Below are 13540 nucleotides of genomic sequence, written 5' to 3' on the forward strand. Positions count from 1 at the left end.
TAAATCCTATTTCTTTTGCAACATTATATAGTTTTTGACGTGCTTGGCTTAGTAGTTATAAATTAAGAGAGTATAGCATTCCTTGACATGTGTTTTACAAAGAACATTAGCATGTCTCACACAAGTTTGTACTAACGAAATAGAACTTTATTGACCTTCAATCTACTCTTAAAGTCAATCTATCAAAAACTTTTCAAATGGTGAAACAGACTCCTACCTATATAGCACAAGCCTGTTTAAAGGAAGTGAAGTAGTTGAAATGTCTCTAATCATCTTCTTTACAATCATTATTGTTTAGGGCATCTGCTAAAGAAACACTAATTCATATTCAAATAAAATCTGTTGGCTGGCCAAGGATACAGTTGCATGTGTACTGTGGCTCTGAATTCTTAAAACACTATTGTTACTAAAAATGCAGTTCACAAACCTAGGCACAAAATCTAATGCCTAGCATTCAAGAACTTAAGACAATAAGATGGCAGACAGTTAAGATGGGTGAAAACAAGTCAAGGGCCCTGACCCTTAATTCAGGGTCCCCTCCGGGTTGTGTTCTGACTCCTCTCCTCTACATCAATGACTGCATCTGTTAAACTGCTGGTGATGACACTACTCTGATTGACCTGAACAGACAGAACCATCCCTAGACAGTTTGAAGGGAAGGATGTGCTGGACAGTTGGTACATCTGTAATAATCTTAAAGTTCAAATTTCTAATATGTTGACATAATTCTAGAGCACATTTACTTTCCAGACAAAGTAAGTCCTTTTCCAGCAATGGCAATTTAATAATTGACCCTTTATAGTAATATTCAAAAATAGGTTACTGTCCTCTTTTACCTAGAAATATCAAAAAAGTGAACTCTCATTTGCATTTACCATTACACTACACATTAGACAAACCAGTTATTGGATGTAACTAGTGTCTCCTAAAGCACTATTTATGGAAAGAAATATAAAAACTTTATTTTAACTAAATCTCATTCTTGACAAAAATCCCAGTAACTGCAGCCCTGACTTACGTTCCTGAATTCTTTAAAGTTATTTTTTTGTATATTTTCTATGAGCGAGTTTAGGTGTAAAATGTGTGTATCCTGTGATGGACCAACAGCCAGGATTAGTTCCTGTCCTGACCATAACAGTGCCAGGATAGGCTTTGCACCCCTCAGTTACAATACCCTGAATGTAAAAATGGATGAATGGTCATTTTAATGCTGCATTTCTTCTCAATTCTTTTTGAGAGTATCCATAATTTAATGGATTATTTAAAAATCTACAATCTTAAATACTAACTTTGCTGTTACTATTAATGCAGTCATAAAAATCTGCTTTGTGGAGCCAAGAATAACTCATTTTACTTTCTGGGACAAACTTTCTAGGAAACCTTCACACAGAATCAAATGATTATTTTTAAAGCTTCAAAAATCTAAAATGTGATCAGATGTGTGATTTTGAAGTACCTGTATATTCTCCCTTGTCCACAGATGAGGAGCTTTTTTAGCCAAAAACCTCAGGTCTTCAATGGAGAGCCTTTTGACAGCTTTCCTGGGGTCTTCCTTCAGATAATGCAACAGCAGCTGAATCTGAAAAGAAAAAAAAAAAGTATAGTTACAACACAACAATTTTGAGAGTCACTGGACACTAGAAAGTAATTCTTTATGAATATTATATATATGGTTTACAGGTTTATAAAGATTAACAAGATGAAACTGCTTAATTTATACAGTCAGTGACATGAATAATGTTTTTTTCTGTGGTATAAGCAGGTAAGTTCAAATATGAAACCAAAAGAGAAATACTAAAAAAAAGTACAGACTCCAAATTACTTATTTAAAATTTTTGGGACTTAAATATGCTTCAACATTTCAAATTTTATGGATTCCAGAATTATACAAACTGCACTTATGTGCTCATCTTATTTTAAAGAAGACCTCCTTTTAACAGCAGGATTTTTTTTTCTCTTTTAAGAAAAAAAAAATATATATTTTTTTTTAGATTCCTTTTTGCATTTGTGCATTTGGAATGAAGGCTCCAATTTATCTAAAGGTGATGTTGCTAGTAATGTAAGGTTCTATATAATAAAAAGGCCAATTAACTGACTGACTACATGCCAGACTGTATTGGATTTAAGAATAAAGAATAAATATGATTGTGTCTTACAGTATTCTCTGTTAGATTTCAGAAAAGGGCTAAAAATGAAAGAACTCACTGTTTTACTTTCTGATGCTGCTACTGAAACAGTTCTGCCACAATTAAAACACCAAGACCAGTGTCTGGTGCAAATCAATTAAATATCTTCACCTGTTTGGGGATGTCGATGAGGGAGGAGGCTGCCAACAATGTAAAGGAGTGCAGCGTGACAATGACCATCTTTGTGGATGGGTAGGATGTTAGAAGGTGTTGTAACAGTTGTCGAGTGCTAGAGGCCAAGCTGGCATCATGGTGCATGTGCTGCAAAAGTGGGATAAGCTTCAGTTTCAAGTCAACGGGTGTGGCAAGACCTAAAATAAATAAATGTATTTTTTTAATGTATTTTGATTCCACTTTATTATAAAGAATATCATTTAACTTCATTTTCTCTTTTGGAAAAAAGTTTATCATAAACACATCCATTCATCTAATATTCTAATACACTTACCAAGACCAGGATTATGAGGAGCTTATTGGGCAAATGTGTGGAAGGCAGAAAATAACCATGGACGGGGTGTTTGGACATTTTAGGGTAGACTCACATGCACATTTACTCATATGGGGCCACCTTGGAGCCAACTGTCAAATCCCAGCTTGTCTTTGGGATGTGGAAGGTAAAGAAAAAGGTACACAGAAATACAAACTCCACACAGGCAGCATCAGGGTTGGGGATTCAAACAAAGAACTCCAAAGCTGAGAGGAAGTAGCACTAATCACTAATTTACCCTTTGGATTAATAAAGTATCTATCTACCATCTATCTAATCACTATGTCACTGTATGGACATCTTAAACACATGCATAAGACTAATGTAAATATTAAATGAAAAAGACACTGCCATTTGGTTTTACTTGAAGTTTTATTTATGAAAAGTTGCAGACATATAGTTGCATAGAAGCAATAAAACTTTGTGCACACAGGTCAGAGATGTCTTCTGAACAACTCTCTGGTAAAATGCAGTTAAGCAAATATTTGTGGGCTTTCTGACAGCTTTAACAAGTATGGTGACCATCCTCATTTACAACGTGTTTTCACCCACAGATCTGCCATTCACAGGGCTGTTTTTGTTTACTGCACCAATCTCCATAAGCATAAAAATCCCAGAACTGCATCTGCTTCTCAAATGGTGAATCTAGCACATACTGTGCCAACAATCATAACATGGTAAAAGTCTTCTGGATTACATGCCTTGCCTTTAATAAGGACTTTACAAACAACAAAACCTTCAGGTCATGTCTGCATGCTTCATAGATTTCTGTTGCAGCCACTTCTTTGGCTGTGTGGAAGATAAGAATATTAATGAACATGTGGCTCTAATAAAGTGTGTATATGTACTGTAGATATGTGAGGAAATACCATATATACAGTACACACACACACACAGACACTCAGACACTCTCTAGCATGCAAAAGCTTGAAATCATCTAGAAACTGTATTTTTATTAAGGTAGAACTTTATTTTAAAATATAGCCAAGACATTACTAATGTTGCAAATGGTTATTACTACTTGAAATAACTGATTTATAACTTATTATTCACGTTTTACTGAAAAGCAGTGTCTTAATGGTAAACACTTAGCTCATTATTAATTAGTCATGTTTAAATTCTAATTGGTTATTAGACAAAAATCTGTGATACATGTTGCTCTGCTCATCTGTCTTTTCTTGCATGGCAAATTACTGGCATTCATAAAGTTGAATTCCACAATGGTCAAAACAAAACAGTCTATCGTAGTTTTGTGATATGAAGGTTATGCAAACCACACACAACACATTTATACAGTATTTATTTATACACATCACAAAAACACACACACACACACTGCTAAAGGTCAAATAACATTTTGGTGCCTAACATAGGTTATGTAAATCCATGATGGCAAGTAAGGAAAAAATTAAAGAAAATATGCGGTATCAGTAACAAATGTACACAAACCTTGAATCATTTCACTGATTTTGTTACAGATTCCAGCTGCAAAATCCCTAATGGTAAAACAAATGAAAAAAATTAATAAAAGTGGATCAATGCGATAGGTCAATGTCAATAAAACCCATTTTGCTTTCTTTGAGGATTACCAAATTATCCTCACTTCATGGTAATATCTTTATCTAATCTGTTTTTTATCACAATACTGAAGTTATTTTAACATTTGCAAAACAGTGTAGTCAGAGAATACATCATGACCTTTCCCCACAATAATGAAAAATGAAGATGATAATCTTGAATCCCTTAGAAAGAAAGCAATATGCTGACCAGTGGCCAATAAGGCACCACTATGGTATTAAAAGCCTTCTAATCTGATTTCATTACTTTTTGGCCTAGTATCAACTAAAAATCTATTATACCTGAAAGGCCTGATTCCACGCACAAATGGTTAGCTAAACCAGATGTGGTTTCAATTTTGAAGTCATGCATGCATGACAAAATGTAAGATACGACACTTCGATTTGTAGTAAATCACTAATTTAAAAATTGTCCTGTTATACTAAGTGTCAAAAGTCAGGAACCAAAAAACAGATATTTTTTGTTTATGCAACCGGTTAGAATTTTCAGATTATCTATTTTTTCCCCTTTTGGTTTGTAGTGTTAGAATACAACAAAGTAAGATAAATGGCACACTCAGACAGGAAGAGAAACTCTAAACTATGGTTTAGAGCTTATGATATTATTTATCTGGACTTTCAGAAAGCATTTGATAAGCATTTGATAAGGTGCCACATGAGAGGATGGGCATCAAGTTAAAAGAAGTGGGAATTCAGGGTGATGTTTTTAGATGGGTGCAGAATTGGCTCAGACACAGGAAGCAGAGGGTGATGGTGCGAGGAACCTCATCAGAACTGGCCGATGTTAAGAGTGGTGTTCCACAGGGGTCAGTGCTAGGGCCGCTGCTATTTTTAATATATATAAATGATTTAGATAGGAATATAAGTAACAAGCTGGTTAAGTTTGCAGATGATACCAAGATAGGTGGATTAGCAGATAATTTGGAATCCGTTATATCATTACAGAAGGACTTGGATAGCATACAGGCTTGGGCAGATTTGTGGCAGATGAAATTTAATGTCAGTAAATGTAAAGTATTACACATAGGAAGTAAAAATATTAGGTTTGAATACACAATGGGCGGTCGAAAAATCGAGAGTACACCTTATGAGAAGGATTTAGGAGTCATAGTGGACTCCAAGCTATCAACTTCCAAACAGTGTTCAGAAGCCATTAAGAAGGCTAACAGAATGTTAGGTTATATAGCACGATCTGTGGAGTACAAGTCCAAGGAGGTTATGCTCAACCTTTATAATGCACTGGTGAGGCCTCATCTTGAGTACTGTGTGCAGTTTTGGTCTCCAGGCTACAAAAGGACATAGCAGCACTAGAAAAGGTCCAGAGAAGAGCGACTAGGCTGATTCCAGGTCTACAGGGGTTGAATTATGAGGAAAGATTAAAAGAGCTGAGCCTTTACAGTTTAAGCAAAAGAAGATTAAGAGGTGACATGATTGAAGTGTTTAAAATTATGAAGGGAATTAGTACAGTGGATCGAGACTTGTATTTTAAAATGAGCTCATCAAGAACACGGGACACAGTTGGAAACTTGTTAAGGGTAAATTTGCACAAACATTAGGAAGTTTTTCTTTACACAAAGAACGATAGACACTTGGAATAAGTTACCAAGTAGTGTGGTAGACAGTAAGACGTTAGGGACTTTCAAAACTCGACTTGATGTTTTCTTGGAGGAAGCAAGTGGATAGGACTGGCGAGCTTTGTTGGGCTGAATGGCCTGTTCTCGTCTAGATTGTTCTAATTCTAATTCTAATTCATTAAAAGCATTGTTCTGCACAATGAAAGGTTTAGTTGAGCACAGGGCCTTGAGAATAAGCAAGTGTGCAAGTGAACTGTGATGGACATGTGCCTTGTCCAGTTCTTCCTTGCTCAGTGTCGGAGGTTGCCAGAATATATATATATATATATATATATATATATATATATATATATATATATATATATATATATACACACACTGTACACACACAAAATGTCTGGACAAATAACAATGGCAGCTGTTACTGCAAGTCTGTGTTTTCTCATTACATTTTCTATATAGCCAAGTGACAGTATCAGAAATGAATCAGTTCAAAAAACCTTTACAAAGGCTACAATACATCAACAAATTCTTAGGAAATGAAGCACTCACTTGGACTGAGCAGAAAAGCTAGCAGCAGCAAATATAGCTGCTTCAATCTCCACATTATCATGAGAATCCAAACTCTGGCGAATACTGTGATGAGCATTTTTCCTCTCTGGAATAATTGATGCCATGCTACCAACAATTCTTTAAAAAAAAAAAAAAAAAAGTATACATAAACATAATTCAGGCAAACAACCAATAGGACCAGCTCTTTCTTCGGTATAAATAAATAAAGCACAGGTGTTTACTGCTGCTATAGAGTTTTCGTGTTCTAAATATGGCTCTGCATTTTCTCTAGATACTCAGTTTTCATTCCATAGTCCAAAGATGTCAATGTAAACGGGTCAAGTGTGAGTGTATGCCCTACTCTTAACTGGCACCCTATCCAGGTATGGATTGTGTCTTGCACCAGTTACTACCTGGATGTGCCACTTCTTCAAATAACCCCACAATGCAATAAGAAGGCTTCAAAAACAAAATTCAACTCAGTTCAGTTTATTTTTATATAGTGTCCGTCACTAAGTGCAAGCATAGAGCACTGTGATAAGTTCTCAGGTAAAAGAAACTTTTCAAATGGATTGCAAGTTGATCAATTTCTAAGGATTGCTATTAAAGTAAGATCACGCTGAAATTACACCTTGCCAGTTCAATTAATGACAAGAGGGGACGTTGCCCTACTGGAAGCAAGGGACTTAAGTATATTTTCATTGAAAATGTAACGTATAGAAGCCAATAAAAAAACAAAATGTTGAATATCAATCAAGGGATATTGGGCTCAGGCCCTGTGTGTCACTAGTGAGGCTGAATTTGGAGTCCTATGTGTAGTTCTTGTTATCACCCTACAAAAAAAGACACAGCAAGCTGTAGATCTTATACAGAGGGTGGACAACAAATGTGCCCAGCGACTGACAGACACTTCCTATTCAGAATGGCGCATGGAATTAAATCTGTTTAGCCTTGAGCAGACCTAACCCAGGACTTCAGAATTCTCACAGACATCAATAAAACCGTTTCAAATTGATAGTGAACCATGTACTTGAAGATTAATGATTAGATAATTTCTTAAAGAGGTTATAATGAAATAAAAAAAGGTTATAACTGATAGAGAAGGTTTTGAATGACTGGCAACTGTCAAGTTCTGAGGGTGTTTAACACATAACCCGGCTGTTCAGCCACTTCCTACTACTGCCTAGAAAGGTGCATTTTAATGACTAAGTTCTGTGTTCAGAGCATGACCTGAAAGCATCACTAGACATTCACAGTTCTCCCTTAATTCACATACATCACTGTCGTGGAAGCCAATAGGCACTATCATGTTGACCATTTATATAACCAAACACCATAAGCTTCTTCATCTTAACTTTGTTTCATTGAACTGTCTTAAAAAACCTTTTTAAGATGCTGTTAAAAAATTAACATGTAAAATGTAAGGTTTGGTTACCCTCTGGAATTGACTTTTTTTTTTTTTGTTATAGTGGCTATCTATTTAAATACCTACAAGTCCACCAAGTGCTTGCACATTTCTGCCATTGAGACTAAAACAGATGTAACAAACAGTTATCTATTTACGAAGCTTTGTTAGGTTTGTTACAACTATATAATTTAGGAAAATAAATAGCGCAGATACTACCGGGCAAAACAAAATGTTATCCATTCATCCATCCTTGACTTTCTTATTAGGTTAACATAGGAAGATGGAGTATGCAGTAGCAGCCAGAGAAGCAAGGCAAGAATTGACCTTGAAGGGTAAGCCAGTCAATTAATAATTTCAGAAATAAAGAATATAAATTAGATGACCAAAGTGAAAAAAAATAAAATAAAATATACATTTTTGAACACTTTTACTGTTATACTTAACTCAATGACAAATACTATACAGCAGACAATAATACTGCGAGACAGATAGATATATGGGAGTACTGTATACAGTCACAAGTGTTTGAAGTCACACTCATGCATTATTTGACTTGACTTCTTATGGAGTCTATGTGGCTGTGCTCGCCATACCTGAGAGTGATTGCTCGAGCCACGGGATCATTGCTGTGAATCACTGAAAAGATTCGCTTCACAAACTCATCCACATTCAGGATCTTCTCTAAGTGCTTCTCGCTTTGTTGAGTGACCTTCAACACACACAGCCGCAGAAAGTTGTTCCTACACAAAGTTGAAATAATGATTTAAATTAAATACTGTAGGTACCATTTCCTTACCTTAAAGGAACATGAAAAACAAACATAATGGAATTTCCAATCAAGCCTATAGTAGCATTTCATTCACAAACTTGCTTAACCAATTTCAGGCTCCTATTGGAAGTATCTGGTGCAAGGCAAGAACCATTCCTTAATATGGAGAAATTCTTCAAAGTGGCTTATGAAAGACTGTGGTAAATACAGTAACTTTCTATAACAAACAAAACAAAAAAAGGATGCTGGATGTCATGTTCAGTGATTATTTAAAAAGAGGAAGGAATAAGAATAACATGAACCACCCACTGCCATGGTTTAGAGAGTATTGAATTTGGGAATCTAAAGTTTGCACCTCTTCTGTCTCCAGACAATGTTTTCTGGGCCTCATCAGGTTGAGATCTCTGTTATGCATGGGAATGGTTTGCAGCCAAGTGAGATATCGTTTGAGAATTAGCACCACAAATATTGTAGTTAGGCCTTCCCCCAGAAAAGAGTGGTTTGTTCCCTTGAGGTAAGGGGCGATCACCTCATAGTCTTGTTTAACTCTATAGGGAGAGGTGATCATGAGACTGACCAACTAATCAGTGTTGGAGCTGAATTTCCATGTATTTTGTTTAGACCGTGTTGCTGAAGCAAGTGCTAGGTACATAGATAAAGCTTATGCTGCTCAGTCTATTTTCCCATCCTTACCTGTGGCCATCAGCTTTGATTGGAAACTAAAATACAGTTACAATTGTCAGAAAATTTCTCTCTTACTACTTCAGGAGTTTAACAGCAATATAATTTAACCATTTGATGTACAAACATAGGTAACAACCTCTTTATCTAGCCAAAACACTCTTCTGGACAATAAATGCTCTCTTTTGGAAAAGGGATGGAGTTTGGCTGAATAGTGCACTAAGAGACTCTGTCAGGCCTCAGAATATTCTGATTAAACCTTAGTCAAAGTGAGTGTCTTAATCTACTCCTTTAAAGAATCTGTAGGGATAACAGTAAACCACTCAGCATATGCAAAGATAAAGAAAAAGAGTAACAATACTTCATGGGCCCAGTACAGAATGGGACTTTACCGATGACTTGATTAAAACTCTACAGCCAGCAACACACTTTGTACTTCTGTTTTGCAGATCTTTTAGTGCTGCTACGTCTGAACTGACAACTCTGATGAAAGAAATTTGCCTCTGTACATACTTGCTTATTGCCTTGAAGATGTGAATGCTGTGTCAGCATAAGTCCCCAAGTGCTTCCTGAACTTTGCTTCCTATCACCCATCAAATCTTAATTATCAGCAATTCTACTAAAACTATGTAAAATATTGTATACTGTATGAGAGTTAGAGAGAGGCTGGGAGCATGTGCCGATTACAGCACTTTGCCGCACCCATCCAGATTGAGATCCAAGTGTACCCGTGCAATGGGTGACACACCTCAGTACCACACTGAACAGTGGGAGTTTTATATACTATATGTCTAAATTAAATTCTGTTCTTTGTCTCTTTTTGGATTCCATTTTGATTTCCTTGTTAAATAACGTTTCCTGCTTTTGTTAGGATATATTTCACCAGGACTCTGCACTTTGTATTTTACACAGCTGGAGTTGGTTGCTATTGTCTTCCATATTGCTGACTTTACATTGAATTAATCTTTTTACCCTGCTTGTTTAAATGTGCATCACAACCTTGGTTCATGCTCACATTTGTCCTTTACAGAGATGCACACCATATTATAGTTCAAAGGCTCAGGGTTTCCTTCAGTGCTGCTGTCCTCTGGATTTAGCACTCTGGGTGTAAATCCTACTCAACTGTAACATGATTGCAGCTGAAACAAACATACTGCTTTGATGGGTTGTATGCCACTGCATCCACACTCACCTTTACCTAGGGTCACAGAAGGAATTGTTTTAGGAATCTCAATAATTCACTATGATAAGTTAATTGTAATATTCAAGGAGATATGCATAGGCATTGCCATTTTATACTTACCCCAGTCGAAAAACATCTGCTAACTTAAGAAAAGCGGAGTTGATTAGAATGGGAAAGGGATACTTTTGAAATAATCTGGGGAAACGAACTACTGCTTCACACTGCTCTCCAAGTTTTCCAGACCGAAGCCCTGGAAGGAAACAAAAATAAAGATATTAATATTGTTATTTATGAAACACAGCACATTTGGAGCACAGACAACATTCTGGAAGGAATGCACATTTCAAATTATCTGAGAATTATGGCGGTTCAAATACAGACATTGGTGTAGGAATAAACCTCAGTGAGAGTTAGCGTGACCCTTTATAAAACCAAAGAAACTCATCCAGTTTTACAGGAGCAGATAAGTTAATGTAACTGGGAGAAAACGGGACGTGATCCAAAACACCTCTCCAGAAATCCTTTTCTCCTCAGAGCCATACAACTTTTTAACCAAAATCAGACATAACATTTTCGGTGACTGACATGTGTCTCCTTATGTATGGTGAGTATAAGTAAAACCTTCTGAATTAACTGAAGCAGTTATTAATGTCCACTCTAAAATGAAGTAAATGTTACTGTTCCTTATGAAAATGTTAATGTTATCACAGAGTTTTATTTTTTTCTTCTTCATGTCTATATGGATGCCACTAGGAAGGCAAGTTTCATGTTTTTCAAAAGGCAAATTCTGTGCCGAGTGGTACATCAACCTTCTCTCTAAAAAAAAGTAGTTATTGCAATAGATAGATAGATAGATAATTAATCCCAAGGGGAAATTCACATAATTCAGCAGCAGTATACGGATACAAAAAACAATATTAAATTAAAGCATAATAACAATGCATGTAAAAACATACAATAACTTTGAATAATGTTAGCATTTACTCCCCCGGGTGGAACTGAAGAGTCGCATAGCGTGGGGGAGGAACGATCTCCTCAGTCTGTCAGTGGAGCAGGACGGTGACAAAAGTCTGTCACTGAAGCTACTCTTCTGCCTGGAGATGATCCTGTTAAGTGGATGCTGTTGATTCTTCATGATTGACAGGAGTTTGCTTATTGCCCGTCGCTCTGCTACAGATGTTAAACTGTCCAACTTTACTCCTTCAATAAAGCCTGCCTTCCTAACAAGTTTGTCCAGGCGTGAGACGTCCCTCTTCTTTATGCTGCCTCCCCAGCACACCACCGCGTAGAATAGGGCACTCGCCACCACCGTCTGGTAGAACATCTGCAGCATCTTATTGCAGATGTTGAAGGACGCCAACCTTCTAAGAAAGTATGGTATGTTAAACAACAACGCTGACGCTTCACAGACAGCCTTTGTTTCTATAGCATAAAAATATAATAGATGTTACGACAATAATACATTTCTTGGGTGCCAGTATAGGAGAGATTGTCTCATTTGGAATACCCGGCTTATTGCTTTACTTGCATGGCACAGATGGCATTTTCTATTCTGAAAATAACTGAAATAATCTGGGGAAACAAACAAACTACCACTTCACACTCCAGTTGTCTGGTGTATATCAGGGTACACAACTCCAACCCTGGAGGCCTACTACTGCTGCACTAATTTTCTTAATCAGTTTTTGTCTCTAATTGACTTCTTTTTCCTTAATGGTAACCAAGACTCAGAACTCTCAATATTTTTTAAATATTTTGACAGCTAAAGAAAAGACAAAATGTGTCAACCATGACCAGTAATACTTGTCCATCAGATAATATTTGAAAAAAAAGTTAGATAAAATTTTTAGTGATATGGAACAGCTCCACTCCACAAAAGTGGTTAGCGCATTTAGAAAAAAAAAGAAAAAAAAAAATCAATCATCTTGGAAATGTCTGCTGAGGCAAACTGAGAGCACCAACAAGTCATGCAATTAAATAATGGGCTCAGTTAACAACAAGAATAGCCCTCCAGGATCGGAGGTGGGCATCACTGGATATGTTAGTGTATGGCAGCACCATATTAAAAGTTTCTTATTACCATTCCTTACAGGGGCCATACACCTATTGTTCAAGAAGGTTTTGAAGTTTCTAAAATGGAGGTGCAAATCTTTAAAAATACAGTTTTGAAAATGTAACTCTTTATACAGAACTATTTTAGATATGCTTTTACTACATATGTTTAATACATTGCAGCAGTAATGTATTAAACATAAGGCACTATTATAGATACATGAAAACAAGTCCAAATATAACTGAAAACTAGCGTTATTAGAAGTACACTACACATACTTAAGAGGAGCACAAAGAACAATCATGACAGTACACAAAACAGTCATCCAGAAGTCGGCAGCATCCCCTCAAGTAACAGAACTGAGGATGCACTCAGCACCAAGAATAAAGCAGTTTTTAAAATCGGCCACTTTTTAACCTCGAAAACCTAAAACTCCAACATGATAGCTGCGGCTCTTCAGCATCGCTGGGAGACGCGGCCTGGACGGGACGCTGTTATTCAGAATTGTAACCGCAGCCTGATAATCTCGTCGGGTACACCATTGGCCCCAGTGGACGGGACTTAAACCGCAGGTTTTCGGGACCACACGCTTTGTTTCGTACGGCTTTAAACGCGTGCACGAAGGTGAAATGCTTCAGAGACATTCACTTGGAAAAGGAAAAGAAGAAAACGCGTCTTTACGCTGCCCTGTAAGACCGCACAGAACAGTATCGACGTTAATAAAGACAAGCCAGGTGCAGAAAATACAGGTAACTGCGAGAAACGGTGATAAGAAACATCGGGTCCTTTGTCACTCTAGCTGACCAAAATACACAAGTACCTTTGTCAAGTTCCATTAGAGCAGAATTGGCATCCAGCTCTTGCTCTCCATAACCAGCCTCGGACAAAAACGAACGAGTTGTCGATAACGCCATCCGCGACTTCCTCCGCTACCGAACAGTAGCAAACTAGAGAGATGCCCAAGACCGGTAACTTTACCCAGTAATCCTTCGCGACAGGAAATGTCCACCTCGGAAAAAACGGCGGAAAGGAAGAAGGAGCGCGGGCGGGGGAGAAACGTACTTCCGCCA

At 37.0% G+C, this 13540-nt stretch overlaps 1 protein-coding gene across 1 annotated transcript in view; it reads right to left on the reverse strand.

The window, feature by feature from the left end:
- The window catches only part of ints7 (integrator complex subunit 7), a 34158-nt gene extending 20673 nt beyond the window's left edge, over positions 1 to 13485 (reverse strand). Inside the window, exons 1-7 of the mRNA XM_039737949.1 lie at positions 13291 to 13485; positions 10538 to 10667; positions 8378 to 8524; positions 6377 to 6514; positions 4123 to 4169; positions 2298 to 2497; positions 1457 to 1579 (exon numbers count right to left, since the gene is read on the reverse strand). Of these exons, the coding sequence (XP_039593883.1) occupies positions 1457 to 1579; positions 2298 to 2497; positions 4123 to 4169; positions 6377 to 6514; positions 8378 to 8524; positions 10538 to 10667; positions 13291 to 13384 (879 nt within the window). The 5' untranslated portion in view covers positions 13385 to 13485. The remainder of the gene's footprint in view (positions 1 to 1456; positions 1580 to 2297; positions 2498 to 4122; positions 4170 to 6376; positions 6515 to 8377; positions 8525 to 10537; positions 10668 to 13290) is intronic.
- Between the last annotated feature and the right edge of the window lie 55 nt (positions 13486 to 13540).

The sequence above is a fragment of the Polypterus senegalus genome, chromosome 16 (assembly GCF_016835505.1).
Source record: "Polypterus senegalus isolate Bchr_013 chromosome 16, ASM1683550v1, whole genome shotgun sequence".
NCBI lineage: Eukaryota > Metazoa > Chordata > Cladistia > Polypteriformes > Polypteridae > Polypterus > Polypterus senegalus.